General features: G+C 36.3%; 1 protein-coding gene across 1 annotated transcript in view; it reads left to right on the forward strand.

Moving 5' to 3' along the window:
• Positions 1-15,958, forward strand: part of LOC138698986 (polycystin family receptor for egg jelly-like) — an 82,453-nt gene that overhangs the window by 54,430 nt on the left and 12,065 nt on the right. The window contains exons 18-23 of the mRNA XM_069825173.1: positions 729-905; positions 2,516-2,626; positions 7,601-7,831; positions 11,119-11,259; positions 12,358-12,497; positions 14,014-14,229. Coding sequence (XP_069681274.1) covers positions 729-905; positions 2,516-2,626; positions 7,601-7,831; positions 11,119-11,259; positions 12,358-12,497; positions 14,014-14,229 — 1,016 coding nt within the window. The remainder of the gene's footprint in view (positions 1-728; positions 906-2,515; positions 2,627-7,600; positions 7,832-11,118; positions 11,260-12,357; positions 12,498-14,013; positions 14,230-15,958) is intronic.

The raw sequence follows: 15,958 nt of genomic DNA on the forward strand, positions 1-15,958 counted from the left end.
TTTTTTCATACGCCACTGGACTGAAAACTAACCAATTTCCCCCCATTACTACGTATCCTAGTTGGTTCTAGTTATCAGGTTGAATTTTTCTTTCACCAACAAACGCAACTGGCACTTATTTCTAACTACTGTATTATGATAGCAGCAATAATTTCGGTTTCTGTAGTCCCGTCGCTCTAATTTCCGGCAGCCAATCGCGTTGCAGATCGGCTACATTTAAACGTGTGCGTCTTGTGATTCGCTGAGGAAGACGTTATTCATTTCTTAAGGCTCGATAAATAGGCCTACTTAATATAATCGCCCGCCATTTTGGCTCTTTCGTTGGCGTTCGCAGAAATCACACGAAGATGTTACTTGCCGCTCAATTATTTGCTGAATTACAGTGCGTTTGAATTGTTATCATAGGAGCTACGACATGATAATGTTTAAAGGTGTGGCAAATAGATTCCTCGTATGGTAGTTCGGCAACGAAAGAACAAAAATGGCGAACGATACTACCTACCTAGACTTTATAGAGCCTCCATTTCCTAAGACGTAAGCAAAGAGGAGGAGTCACGCCGGGAATAACAGCGTCTCGACTATAGTACCGAGAAGCCTAACCTACTTAGTTCGTCAGAGACAGTCCAGAATGCACCACAAGCGATGGATCCACATTACACTCGTAATAATGATAATAGTAGAGAATTATTGATTTCATAGCTTATTTCTTTGAGTTGCGTGCATTGCAGGTTGTGGTCACTACAGGGATGCGGCCCTCATTGGAGCACTTCGACCTGTACTCGGAGACGATTCCCCACCAAGCTCCTTCAGAAGATGGCCAACTGGTCGTGTTTGTGGACGGTGTGTGCCAACAGGACAAGGACTGGTTTTATGTTGGTATTCTGCCGCATCCAGATACCTTTAAGGTATACAACTACGTATGTTACAAGCCATATAATTTACAGCTAAGTTTTGTTTTTTTTTTTTTTTTTACTTCTTATTACATTGTGCAAAGGACGGCAGATGGAGGATATTCAAAGCCAAGAGCATTAGCAAACAACAAAGTGCAAAAGTAATACATGAAATATTTCACATTGTTGTTGATGTAATCATACCTTCAAATTCAACATATATAATTTGAACTGGTAATGGAAATTACGGGAAAACGGCTGAACGGATTTTAATAAATAACTCCTCATTTTGAAGCTTTAACTCAAAGTTTTTCATAAAAATAGTAGTTTTCAGTGAAATGTCAATTTTTCAACATAATTTTCCTATTTTCTAACATCCATCTGTCGTCAGTTTTGATAACTAGCTAATTGCATTTCAGAATAAAACAAAACACACACTACAGTAAACAATATTACACTGACATATTTAGAGCTCAAATTAAATTTGTTATTAAAAACTTAACTTACTAAAAATAATTCACAGGTTCAATTCTGCGGTGTGTAATTTTCTGGGTAAAGCTGTGTATTGGATATTAAAAACTACGAAACTTGAGGTGGTTTGATGACATTATTACCATTACAAATGAAATATTATTGTAGTTAATGCCATGATGTGACTATTTTTCATTAGTGCTATTGATTATATGAAAGTGAAACGTTTTGGGGTTATATAAGTAGATTTAGAGAATAACTTAAATTAGATTTACTGAGTGGCAGCTCTATAGTATAGGGGAGAGTCGGGTAGTATCGGACATCGGGTAGTATCGGACAGTGCGTTTTTTTCATCTACAACCATATGGTAGTACCTGAATGACATGGTTACGTTTCTCTATGAGACATCACAGAAACGTAACCATGTCAATCAGGTACTATCATCGTGTGGTAGATGAAAGAAACTCACTGTCCGATATTACCCGATGTCCGATACTACCCGACTCTCCCCTATATATAGTATAAGTTACTGAAAGCTATAAAACTTACGTAAGATAATAATATTATTAAAAATCAAATATTTTTATAGTTGTTAATCAAGTGGGATTGGGTCTTTTTCATATATTTAATGGCGGTGTGGTGTAGATATTTATATGCGTGGTTGTCTTCAATATTGGCTCGAGAGATAGTATCTTTCATTATTATGGAAGCAAATATCTTTCAGAATATCTGGTATTCTTCATTGAAAATAAATCTGAAAAATGTTTATTTGAACGTCTAATGAACTTTGTTTGCAGCATTTGCTGTACAAGTCACTAGTTTTAAATATTTTAGAGTTTAAGAGAGATACACTCGAATTTATTAAAATACCGATAATTAAACGTAATTCTGTAAGACAGAGCAGGAAGTATCATACGAGAATACCTTCGCATATTTTTTCTGCAACATCATTACCATTTTTATTAAGACACAAACATTTTAGGTCTCGATTTTCTGCCATAGTCGTAATTTTATGTCTGAAGATTAGGCCGGCGTTTTGAGTGGGATTTTATATGTTGTAGATGCTCGTGGTAGGAACTGAAGAAGGTAAATTCCAGTAGTGAATTTTCATGTTTCAAAAATATCAATTAGCTTTTAGTTCTTTATTTTTCTAGGCTGTAAACGCCTCTCACACGGTGACAGTGAATTACTCGTTTGAAATCAAGACCATGCAATGCCGGTCATGGGATATGGAGACCATGAGGTGGAACAACGAAGACTGCCAAGTAAGATTACATTACATGCAATCTCCTACGTAAGTGATACTCAATGTTCATAAATTGATGGCAGGACAGCACGCCCCCTTTGATTCAGAGTGTTCCTACTAACAAATCTTGTTGCACTATAAGTGTGCTCTTGTAAATGAAGGGTTCAGAACCATAGTGGGCCAAGCGCCATTTAATAAAACCGTAGAAAACAAGGGTTAAACTGAAGTTATTACCATAATTCAATGGAAACATATAGCAAGTAATATAAAGTATACACATTAAAACTAAATAATATGTCAATCTTCATTAAACTATGGTATTCACTTAACTTTAACCCCTGCTTTCTCCGTTTTTAATAAATGGCGCTTGGCCCACTATGGCTCTGAACCCTTCAAATAAATTTTAATTAACAAAAAAGCCGCCCTAAATAAGGGTTCGAATAGATCTGCCTACTAATCAATTAATAAAGAATAATCATGAAAACCAATTGTGTGACAATTTGAAAGGAAAAAGAAAACATTAAGATAAATGATATGGCATCAATCGTTGCATCAGAAATTTTAAATTGTTTAAGTTGATTTAAAGTTTTTCGTGGGATCGTGACACGGGCACCGAACATGAGCCCAAAAACGTATATATTTTCAGCTAAAGAAACTTCTAAAAAATAAAGTATTGAACCACGTACAATCTAAGGCAACTCCCAATATGCTCAGTCAATTTAAGAGAGCAGTGTGTTCTGATAATAAATGATTGAAAGAATTTTAGTTTTTTGTACTTCAAATGTGCAGAAATTTGATCTGAATAAATATAAATTTCGTTCTGCAAAGAAATTTTCCTATGTTATAATTATTCGGATCAAATTTCTGAACAATTAACGGGCAAAACTAAACTTCTTTCAATAATGTAGTATCACAATTCACTGCTCTCTTAAATTGACTGAACGTATTGGGAATTATATCAGTGGCTTTTCCAAAACGCGCTATGAAATGTTCATATCAAACAATTTTTATCTCGAAAAGGAAGCAAAAAAGACCAAAATTATAATAAGCTTCCTTTGCTTGAAATATCTAAAAAAAATAACTCTTTTAAATTAATTATATCACTTACGGATTACCCTGTAGTTAGTTTGTTAATGGAGTTTAAAAAGGGCCCGTCAGCTACGATGGCTATTTACGCTCTTATCTAAAATTCCTTAAAAACACAAACGCCAACAATACCGTAAGGTGAATTCAAACACAAACTAAAAACGTTATTACATTACGAACCAGATATTCACCCTGTATATGAATACAGATATACAGTAAATATAAAATATTTTCAGTGTACGATGGCAAAACAAAAGACATTGTTTACTTTTCTTAAAAGTAAAAGTAATAGATTCTATGAGATTCCTCACTAATATTAACAGCATCAAAATGACAATAGAAGAAAAAGCACTGATTCAATATGAAAAACTTATCAGATTACCAGGAAACAATTGGCATTCATACAGTCCTCTCTGTAGATTGAAGACTCAAAAAAGTTTCATATCCATTGTTCAAGAATTAAAACAGAAAATCAATATCCCGAATTTAAAAGAAAACTTACAAATTAAACCAAACCCTTTAACTCTATTAAATATAGAATATAATCTAAATTTAACAGAAGAAATACTGAAATCAGAAGTAAACACTGAAATACTGAAACAATTGTCTTTAGAGACAGTTAATATTAGGACCCTCCACAAAACTGGCTTCATTTATACACCGATGGATCCTTGATCTCCAGAGAACAAGGTGCCGGTGCAGGTGTTACGTGCTACTCTTCTCACTTTATAGATCTCTTGGATATGGAACAACAAGTTTTGATGGTGAAATTGAAATAAGTGAAAGTCTCAGGAACCTTCTATGCCACATCAGTAAATTTAGGAATGCAGTTATATTGTCAGACTCCAAAACAGCTATTCTATCAATAGTCTCTAAACACACACCTTCATCTCAAACAGCAGAAATAACTAAAATGCTCTCTCAATTAATATCACTCAATAAAAGAATTGTATTCCAATGGATACCATCCCATTGTGGAATCCTGGGAAACGAGAATGCGGATGCTTTAGCAAAGAAGGGCAGCACTGCTACTTACAGACCTGTTACTAAATCTACGTATTACTCTGTGAAGAGATTTATTAAATCTACATACTTAGACTTCAACAAACAAAATTTGATAACTCAATCCCAAGGGAAAAAAATGGAACTCTCTGCATCATAATCCACAGTTAATTCCCGATTTACCATGCAAATCGTCTGTAGCTGCATTTAGATTGGCAACAGGCCATGATTGTTTGGCCAAACACCTGCATAGAATTGGAATATATCAGTCCCCTAACTGCCCATTGTGCAACTCAAACCAAGAAATGGATTCGGAACACCTCAAAATCTGTGCTTCAGTGGCTGACCATGATAATATATTTGAAAAATATTGGAGTGCAAGAGGTCACATGACTTTATTGTCAAACGCCTGGTATTAGAAAACAACAACATATTACGCTTCTTTTGTTTGAAATATCTCAAAGAATGACACTTTTAAATTCATGTTATTATTTACGGTACATCCTGTAGTTAGTTTGTTAATGGGGTTTGAAAAGGGCGCGTCAGCTACGATGGCTATTTACGCTCTTATCTAAAATTCCTTCAAAACCACAAACGCCAGCAATACCATAAGGTGAATTCAAACACAAACTAAAAACGTTGTCACATTATGAACCAGGTATTCATTCTGTATATAAATACCGGTATATAGTAAATACAAAATATTTAGTGTACGATGGCAAAACAAAAGACATTGTTTAGTTTTCTTAAAACGAAAAAACGTATTCTCGAGGAGTCAATGGAAAATGCATCAGTTGCATTCAATGAGGAAAATTCTCAATACTTGGCTTAAAATGAAAGTTAAATCTGTGAATTGGTAATTCCATTACGTCACCTTCATCTAGTGATGTTATTGGTGAGTCAATGGATAAAACGGTGGGACACGAAACCATATCAAAAACTAAATATGATTGGTTATATTACCACCAGTCCACGCCTGTGGAGTACCGGTCAGCGCGTCTGGCCGCGAAACCAGGTGGCCCGGGTTCGATTCCCGGTCGGGGCAAGTTACCTGGTTGAGGTTTTTTCCGGGGTTTTCCCCTCAACCCAATATGAACAAATGCTGGGTAACTTTCGGTGGTGGACCCCGGACTCATTTCACCGGCATTATCACCTTCATCTCATTCAGACGCTAAATAACCTAAGATCTTGATAAAGCGTCGTAAAACAACCTACCAAAAAAAATATTACCACCATACTCGAAGTGGTGCCTTTTTTTAAACTGTGTAAAATGCATTTAAAAATGACATCAAAGCTCTTAAAAACAGGAGGGGTGTCCATATCAGTGCTCTTTAAAAACTTTAAGAAAGATACTGGAAGGTGAATTCTGTAATCGGTGAGTAATTGCTACTTGTAGATCTACTAAATTTTTAGACTGATTATGTATATAAAAAAATGATACTTACTACCGGTTTTATGGGACAATTTTACATAGAAGGATAGATCATATTTACCATGTTTTACATAACATACTTACTTACTTACTTACTGGCTTTTAAAGAACCCGGAGGTTCATTGCCGCCCTCACATAAGCCTGTCATTGGTTCCTATCCTGAGCAAGATTAATCCAGTCTCTATCATCATAGCCCACCTCCCTCAAATCCATTTTAATATTATCTTCCCATCTACGTCTCGGCCTCCCTAAAGGTCTTTTTCCCTCCGGCCTCCCAACTAACACTCTATATGCATTTCTGGATTCGCCCATACGTACTACATGTCCTGCCCATCTCAAACATCTGGTTTTATTGTTCCTAATTATGTAAGGTGAAGAATACAATGCGTGCAGTTCTGTGTTGTGTAACTTTCTCCATTCTCCTGTAACTTCATCCCTCTTAGCCCCAAATATTTTCCTAAGCACCTTATTCTCAATCACCCTTAATCTCTGTTCCTCTCTCAAAGTGACAGTCCAAGTTTCACAACCATACAGAACAACCAGTAATATAACTGTTTTATAAATTCTGACTTTCAGATTTTTTGACAGCAGACTGGATGATAAAAACTTCTCAACCAAATAATAACAGGCATTTCCCATATTTATTGTGTGTTTAATTTCCTCCTGAGTATCATTTATATTTGTTACTGTTTCATAATAACCTATGCTCTGCTCAGCTGCAATTTTGATATTATCTCGGATATTTTCCCACACGCCATCAACATCTAACTCTTCCTCGACTTCGTCGAAACTTGCTAATACGGCAAACCTATTTGAAATTTCGACCTGATAATGTTGCTTAGTTTCCTCGTCCTTTCATTTCGGAATATTGAATCTTCTAATATTAACTTGTTGCTCTACTCGCTTGGCTACTGATAGTCTTTCTCTTAATTCTCCAATTAGCAAATAATGGTCAGAATTACAGTCTGCCCCCCTGAAGGCTCGAATCTCTACTGTACTAGTATGTCTTCTTTTATCTATCAAGATGTGATCTATCTGGTTATGTGTCAATCCATCTGGAGAATTCCAGGTATATTTATGTATATCCTTATGGGGGAATGTTGTACTTTTGACAATTAAATTTTTTGATGTGGCGAAGTTGACTAACCTAACTCCATTGTCATTACTAGATTCTACATAACAATATTAACATTTAGTAGCGGTATTTAAAACAAATATAAACGAATGAAAACCCATTTCTTTTTTTTCTTTTTTTGCGTAAGATCTAAATTATTGTTTCTTTTGTTTGAAGTAAATAAAAATGTGAAATTTTTTACTAACTTCCGCGTTCTTCACTCCTCTTTAAAACAGGAAATAGAGTCAGTTCACCCATATTTTTATCACTCCATATTTTCGCGGGACAACCGACATTCTCAGCATACTATAACCACAAATATATGTCTCAGCTTACTTGTAATGTTTCTCTTGTTTCAGGTGGGGGAAGAGGTGACTCTGGAGAAGCTGCACTGCCGATGTTCTCATCTGTCGGTGTTCTCCGGGTCCCTCCTCGTGCCTGCCACCAGCATGGACCCCTTCAAGAACATCCAGCTGTTCCTCATCATCGCCCAGAACTTCGTCATCCCCACCTTCTTGTTGGTTATCTTGGCCCTCTACTTCTTGATTCTTGTATGGGCTCGCTGGAAAGACAGGAGAGATGTCATCGAGGTACGGAACACCATATGAGCGGGGAAAAGTTTAACCAACTGTATGAAACATTGAAGAATTTTGGGTTTCTAACTTACAGAGTGTTAGAGGTATAAGTGCAAATATTTTTATATTTAAAAAAAATGCAAGTAAAACGCCTTATTTACTTTTTGCTTTGCTCTAATTTTTTTTCCATAAATGTGTCACGTGTTTTTTGTCACGTATTTTTGTTTTGTTTTTTTTTTTTTAACAAGAGCCAGAACAGGTCACATTGTCACTCAACTGTACCTACACCGATTTCACATTTCTGATAATCCTACTTGTCTCTGGTATAATAATCATGATGAAGATCTGGAACACATTCTTCTATATTGTCCATCCATAAACCACAAAAAAGTAAATTAAAATCGTCAGTACCAGTTGCAGAAGACACAGCTCTACAGTATATACTGGGTGTTCATTTCAAAGTGTGTCATGACGTCACTGTTGATGAGTCAGCGATTTGAAGCGAATTTCAGCTTTTATGTCAGAGAAGTGGCCTATTAATCAAGGCGTTCAATCTGAACTTGAGAACGTGTACGGTACAACTTGAACGTCGTAGCAACAGATGGCGGTCTGTACGGTCTATGTGCTACCATAACCTCTTTCGAACTGTGTTTTGCGCTGGCAAGTCGTACGCAGGGTATTTGTTGTCATCGGTTGCGTACGGCAACATTCCACAATATAAATCAAATGCTCCGTGTCCATTTTGACCGTCGAAGTTAATGTCAACAAATACGTAAGTAATCGTCTCAACCCTCTCCCCATATCCCGACAGTAAGAAAAAACTCACCTCAGTACATGTTTCGAAACAGTTCACATTCCTGCCACTACCGGCGTTACCGTACGTATCGGTAAGTAGGCTACTCTTCTGAATGAACGCCGTACTTGCTAGGCAACTTCTCTAGCAGATAAGTCAGATAAGTAATACACATCTGCGGAAATGTAGGAAGATTGAATTCTGTAGGCTCATCGACTAGCCACGTGGCGGCATACAGCGAGCCATGACACACTTTGAACTGAACACGCAGTATTGACTACACCCCAACTCTGGCTACTAGCAACAGGCATCTATAATGAACACCGATCAAAATACCCCTTATTTCTAGTGAAAAACAACAACTGAATAGACTACAGTGGACTATAGGATAATTCCATTTGTGACAGACACGACAAATGACTCTCTACAAAAATATAAAGATTTATTTCTACTTCAACATAACATTAGCAGACTTTTAAACTATATCAGATACAAAGTGCATGTACACAGCTACACTTTCATGTAAGGAGCAAGTATCAATCTCTATTTATTACAGATATCCAAGTACAAGTAATGTTGTGACAGACACGACAGAAAAAGGAACACAAATTAAAGGGAAGTCCAACAATGTACTATATCTTCCAATATTATCAACTTCTTTTGTTAGTACTATAATCATAGAAAGGTAGAATATCCTTCCTTAATATGCTACAGATTGTTTTTCATTTGAAACATTTATGAAGTATATATTAAGCCCTATTCTCGTGACAGACACGACATACAAACTGTGACAGACACTACATATTCCAAATATGATTTACAAAATTACATGCATTTGCAAATTAAAGAACATCATTATCAAACTAGATATGTTGAAAATTTAGTTTAAGCCTATTATCAAATTGTGGCTCTGGTAGAATTTTTGTCAATATCAGCCTCATCACCAATAGCAGGCGAAAAGAATTTCTTGGACTTCCTCTCATGCCGAAGGAATTTTACATGAAGTGTATCATCCTTGTCATATGTCTTCACTTCCAAACATCTTCAGTTCACAGTGCTGCCAGCATATGATTTATGCAAAAATACGGCCAATTATCTTTGATTTCATAAAATATAGACATTAAAGTCTCTGGTATAGCATTCAAGAATTATCTAGAACCACTTTGAGAAAATGGCAATTTGGTTGACATAATTATGGAATTACCCTATAGTAGACTTTATGTTGTCAGCAAACAGCTGGATACATTAAGAAGATTGATTGATTGTCACGTGTTTGTTGTCAGCTGTTTTATGAGTGATAATACTGTGAAATCGCCTGTCAGTTTAGACTACAGACACGTGTTTCGATCACATGTATTCCAGCATAAAAACTCTTTCCCAGTCAGTCAAGGGTCATTACCCATGTATTAATTTCCTAATTTCCTCAAGGAATATTTTCGTACAAAAAATGGAAATAAGATATTTTGGTCATTTTGTGTAAAACCTCAGTCCTTGTGTCCCTTAAATGGTTAAACATTCATAATTTCCACGTTTATGTTTAACATTTAGAAGGGTGTAACTCAATTAAAAAAATATGACATCTACAATTTGGAATTTCTCGTTAGAGATCTTTCTTTCTCCACTCTGTCCTAGAGTAGTGATTGACAGAATTTTTGTCATCACACTTCTCTACCTGAAGAGGCGAATTGAAGCGAAACAGAGAAAAACGCAAAGCAACAAATAGAGTTTACACTCTTGAAAATACAAGTTTGTGTTTTCACAGGTCTTTGCCAAATCCTTTCATTGCATTTGGTATTCTCCTTTGCAATATTTGGATTTTCCAAAGGCTTTGGCCTGTGATACACAAAATGGGACGATATTCGCTTCAATTCGTCTCTTCAGCTAGAGAAATGTGATGACAAATATTCTATCGATCACTACTCTAGGACAGAGTGGAGAAAGAAAGATCTCTAATGAGAAAATCGAAATTGTAGAGTTTGACACACCTCCACAAATGTTATTGCTTTGTCTTTTGACTTTGCTTTGCAAATATGACATGTTTATATGAACGTTTTTCATCACAACGATGTCAAAAATCAGATTCTAGAGTATGGCACAATCTTCGTGAATCACCCTGTATACTGACTTGACGCGTGACTCAGCGCGAAAGAACAAAAAATGTCAGGCGCTCCCCACGCATGCGCGAGACTTCAAAATATCTATACTTAGGTACTCATATCCTCTGGTTCTCGAAGTCAGTTTTTATATTTTGGCTATCGGTTATAGTTTTTTAGATTTTTTCTAAAGTTCCATACTTTTTTTGTCGCTCAACTTTTCCTACAGAGTATCAATTTTAAAGACGTATACATGTCAAAAACTCCAGAATATTTACCGAAGGAATGCAAATTAAATTGTCGATTGTTCAGATCCTGACCGCTTGGAAAATCGTACAAGAGAAAACAGACAATTCTGAGAGGGTAAATGAAGATAAATCATATTGGATGACGTTTGTGTTGATCTGACGTTTCAGGGCGGAATCACAGTCCTGCAAGACAACTACCCCGGAAGCAGCTACACATACTTGGTTGCCGTGTACACCGGCTACCAGTGGAAGGCCGGTACCACGTCCAACGTCGGCATACAGCTGATTGGAGACGAGTACAAGAGTACAGTAAATATGGAGTACAGATACATTCTTTCATTACTTTCTCATACAGTAAAAAAAAAGAGGAAGTATTTTGATGCTGCGAAAAATGAATTTCTACATTTACTGTAAATATACTTAAGGCTCATTCACAATTAAAATTAAACATAACGTAAGCGTTAACTTAAAAATGTAAACGTTACAGCAAAAACAGGAACATTCACGATGGCAACATAAACATAACCTCAAAGATACTTGGTAACCATGGAAACATAACAACGACGTCATTTCCTCATATTCTGTCGTATACTTCAGCGGTCCACGATTATGTTCTGTTTGCAAATCACGTAAAAATAAGCATGAAAGTTTGGAGTTTGCAAACTTTCATGTTAACGTCTAACGGCAATGTTTATGTGAATCATTGTGAATGATTCCACTTGGTAACCTGGGCGCAAATTTCTGTGTTTATGTTATGGTTATGTTTAATTTTCATTGTGAATGGGCCTTTACACATCATATCACAACGAGGGGGCGGTATTCTATTGCAAATATTTATATCACAGTCTAGTATATACAGTCACGAAGCTCGAGTTGCTGAGGGTGCTAGAAACAATAGACTGTGCCGGTACTATTTCGCATTGTCTGTAATGAGGCGATATTAGCGATCCTAGTGGTTAGCAACTATCTATGGATGCATATTTACTACATATTGAGCTTCGTGATTGTAAATACTAGACTGTGTTTATATTCCATTGGATTCGTACATCGCTTCACAGCTAGAATATGGAACATGTCAAAAAATCTTAATAGTACTACAAAGTCTTAATAAAATTACAGTCAGAATCTATTTGAAATATATAAAGAAGAGTTTTACAATATAATCTTCTAGTACAGCACAAAAGTTTAAAATCAATACTTCATAGAACATAGACCTCATCTCGCTATCACTAAATCCATAGACGCTATATAGCCTAGTAGTTGACACAGCGTCGTTAAATAAAAACCAAACTTAAGACTTTAAACACCTAGAGTCGTCCGTTCATTTTTAGGGGAAGAGTACGTAAAATTAATGCTGTGTAAACACAGAAACCTTCTTTATTAATAAAGTAAATTCCAATTTGCAAGGCCCACATCCTGGCAGACAGCAGTCGAAGACTTCACTCGCGCAGTGCTGACAACTGGTTCGTGCTCTTCACAGCCCGCAGGCTGGGCAACATCACGCACATCCGTCTGTGGCACGACAACTCCGGACATTCTCCATCTTGGTAATTTCCTCCAATACTAAATATTTAATTAACTATAATACTATTATTGCCACTATTGTTATAAGTTCCCAAACTAACCGCTGGATCAGAGGTTTGCAGATCCTAACCCATCCATGGGCAATGTATTTCAAAACGGCGATAAAACCCTTATCTTGGCTTCATAAAGGGACAAGAGGGAAGTAAAGCTGTAGGAAAAAAAAATCCTATGCCTGATACAGGTTACAGGCACAATCTGTCAGCTCTTTACCGCCCAAGTTGAAAGCTTCGTTAAAATACTAAGCTATTATTATTATTATTATTATTATTATTATTACCATCATTAACATTACCATTACTACGATTATTACCATTATTCCATTATTATTATTATTATTATTATTATTATTATTACTACCACTATTATTGTATTTCCATCACAAGTAATGTCACTTTTCGTATTCCTACTAAAGAATTTTTTAGAGTTCACAAAATTTTGTATACTATAAATTCTAAATTTCTTTCTTCGGTCTCTAGACGCATAAAAATGCCAATATGCATGGTTGTGATTTCGATCCATTTAATGTATAGTAGTGACTATTTCACAATTGATTTAATTGCATTTTATAATCTGTAAATTTTGGCATTTTACGTTTTTTTGTATTATTCTTTATTAATTCAACACGGATCATTTTAATCTTTATTAATATTATATCTGTATTTAAGCTTTAATATAATAATATTTGTATTATTTGCATTTATTGTATAATATGCTGATCTATAACTGGCCAACAGCTGTTGACCAGCATACAAATTCAATAAATAAATAAGTAAAATTATTATTTTATTATTATTATTATTATTATTATTATTATGCCCATGCAGTCGTGAAAAATTTATGACATGGTCCTTTCATCTTTAAATTTCTTCTGGAACAAAAAGTCCTTAGTCAGCCAGTCTTGAGTTTTGACTAGCTTTGCTGTTTAGCTACTAGAGTTGCTTTAGGAAATTATTGGATAGTGCGGTAAATTCGTTCGCTTCTTAGTTACATTTCAACCACTAATAACGCCTGAGAACGCTGCACACCCGCAGCACAGCTACGACAGAGAAGTTGCCGAACAATCACGGGTACGACATGGAATTTATTTACAAAACACGAGGTTATTTAAAGCAAATAGGCAGTAATGCGTTGTAAACAAACTTTATTTGGTACAGTATGAACCATTATTATCGACAATATATTGCCATTTTTCGGGAAATTTATAAATTCCATTCTTCCAAAAATCTTTCGATTTTCTGTGTGATGAACTGTTCGAAGTTTAGTCTGCTTTCGTCCAAGGAAGTAAGGCGTTTGCCATTAAGAAATTCAGCAGGGATCTGAGTAGATAAAAGTCGAAAGAGGTAGATCTGGAGAATAGGACGGGTGGGCAAACACATCCCAGTCGAAATTCCGCAACCTTTGACGGATCAGCATAGAAGTATGTGGTCTGACATCGTCACTTATTCTTGCTGGAACTCGAACCCAGTTCTCGTCTTGCAGGTTCTGCGAGCGTGTGGTGGTGAGGGACGTGCAGCAGCGTGCAGTGTGGTCGTTCGTGGTGCGTCGCTGGCTGTCCGTGGTACACGGGCACAGCAGCCTGCACTGCGTGGTGCCTACCGCCACGGCGCAGCAGCTCAGCGACTGGAGACAGCTGATTGCCAGCCACGTGGTCATGGGCTTCCAGGAGAGTCACGTGTGGACCTGCATCTTCATGAGGTGACCACACTTCACAGATACTTCAGGTCACCTTGAGGCAACTTTAAGGCTAAGGTCCTGTTCACAAGGTACGGGAATTTATCGAAACAGGCATTTATTCGAATCGATTTCGTGCAAAGAGCAGTGTACACACGGTTCGATTTTTTCCCATACCTTAAATTTAATTTTGCACGGGAAAAAATTGAACGGTGTGTACACTGCTGTCCGCAAAAAATTGATTCGAATAAATGCCCGTTTCGAGAAACTTCTGTACTGTGTGAAAGACTCTGATTTCTACACAATCCGTCGTAAAAATTATGAACTTCATTCTAGCCTGAATGTGTTTACGCACATAAATTATGCGAGTAAACATGCGTACATAACATACGTATATTTACGCCTACACACATACTGTACATAATATAATAACATAAATTACGTACATAATATAAATACATTACATAACATAAATTACATACATAATACAACATACATTACATACATAATATATCATATGTTACATACATTTAAAAAAATTTAAATTATGCCTATGGTTTATTTAACGACGCTCGCAACTGCAGAGGTTATATCAGCGTCGCCGGTGTGCCGGAATTTTGTCCCGCAGGAGTTCTTTTACATGCCAGTAAATCTACTGACATGAGCCTGTCGCATTGAAACACACTTAAATGCCATCAACCTGGGTCGGGATCGAACCCACAACCTCGAGCACAGAAGGCAGCGCTATGCGGGCTATTCCATATGAAATCGATCAGTAAAAAATCTCGCATTTTTTTAATACTCTAATTTTTTCCCTATTTATACAAGGTTCTGAGGAGAGTGCATTTTCAAAAATATACTATCGAAAGTCAAACGGTTTTCGTGTTGTTGAGCGACAAATTTAGGGTATTTTATAAAAACAAGCCTCTTTCAGCGCTTAGAACTCTGGAACCATTTACTGCGGAACATTGAACGAGAGCTCATTTTGAAGCTGACATTTGGTAGGTTATGTTAAGAAGTAATCCTTATTTTTATTGTAGACAGAGAGACAGATAATCTGATTTTACTTACTTTTAGGGTTTTTGCCCATTTGTAAAAATGTAAAAAATATTGAGAAAAAAACCTCGCATTATTAAGAGGGATTCGGCATTGTTTGCTTAGTGTATCGGCAATAAGTTTCAAGGGTATTAAATAAATTATTTTCACACGCCTAGACTTGAACGGTGCAGTACCGCACGCACTGGCCGAGAGCTGAAGATAAGCGAGCGTTGGGCGTCATTTTACTCCTGTGTTTATGAAAACTTGTGATAAAGCTAGCCCACCTATGCGCTACTAGACGACACATCACGTGTTTGTCTCCTGGCCTTGCTTGCCTAGGCTAGCTCCCGCCTCACAGTCAGCTGGTTAGCTCACGCGCGTACTATTGATTTTCTTTATTTGATATTTTCAATACTTTATCAACGGTGCACCAGTAAAAACTATGTGTTTATTTATACTTGCAATGCGGAATCTAACTATATATTTTAAAAATATTTTTTCGTGAGGAAAGGCGTCTTAATTAAGAAAAATCTAAATTTCTCCATTTCCATAAAAAGTAAGAAAAACTTTTACATATCAATATAAACTTTAATTTCTCAGCATCAAAATAAACCGTGATTTTGATCATTGGGTGAAAGGGTTTCGGAGCCACAACAGTTTAAAGTTGCTAATTTTATGAAAATACGATAAATTAAAATATTTTTAATTGAAACAC

The sequence above is a fragment of the Periplaneta americana genome, chromosome 4 (genome assembly GCF_040183065.1).
Source record: "Periplaneta americana isolate PAMFEO1 chromosome 4, P.americana_PAMFEO1_priV1, whole genome shotgun sequence".
Taxonomy (NCBI): Eukaryota; Metazoa; Arthropoda; class Insecta; order Blattodea; family Blattidae; genus Periplaneta; species Periplaneta americana.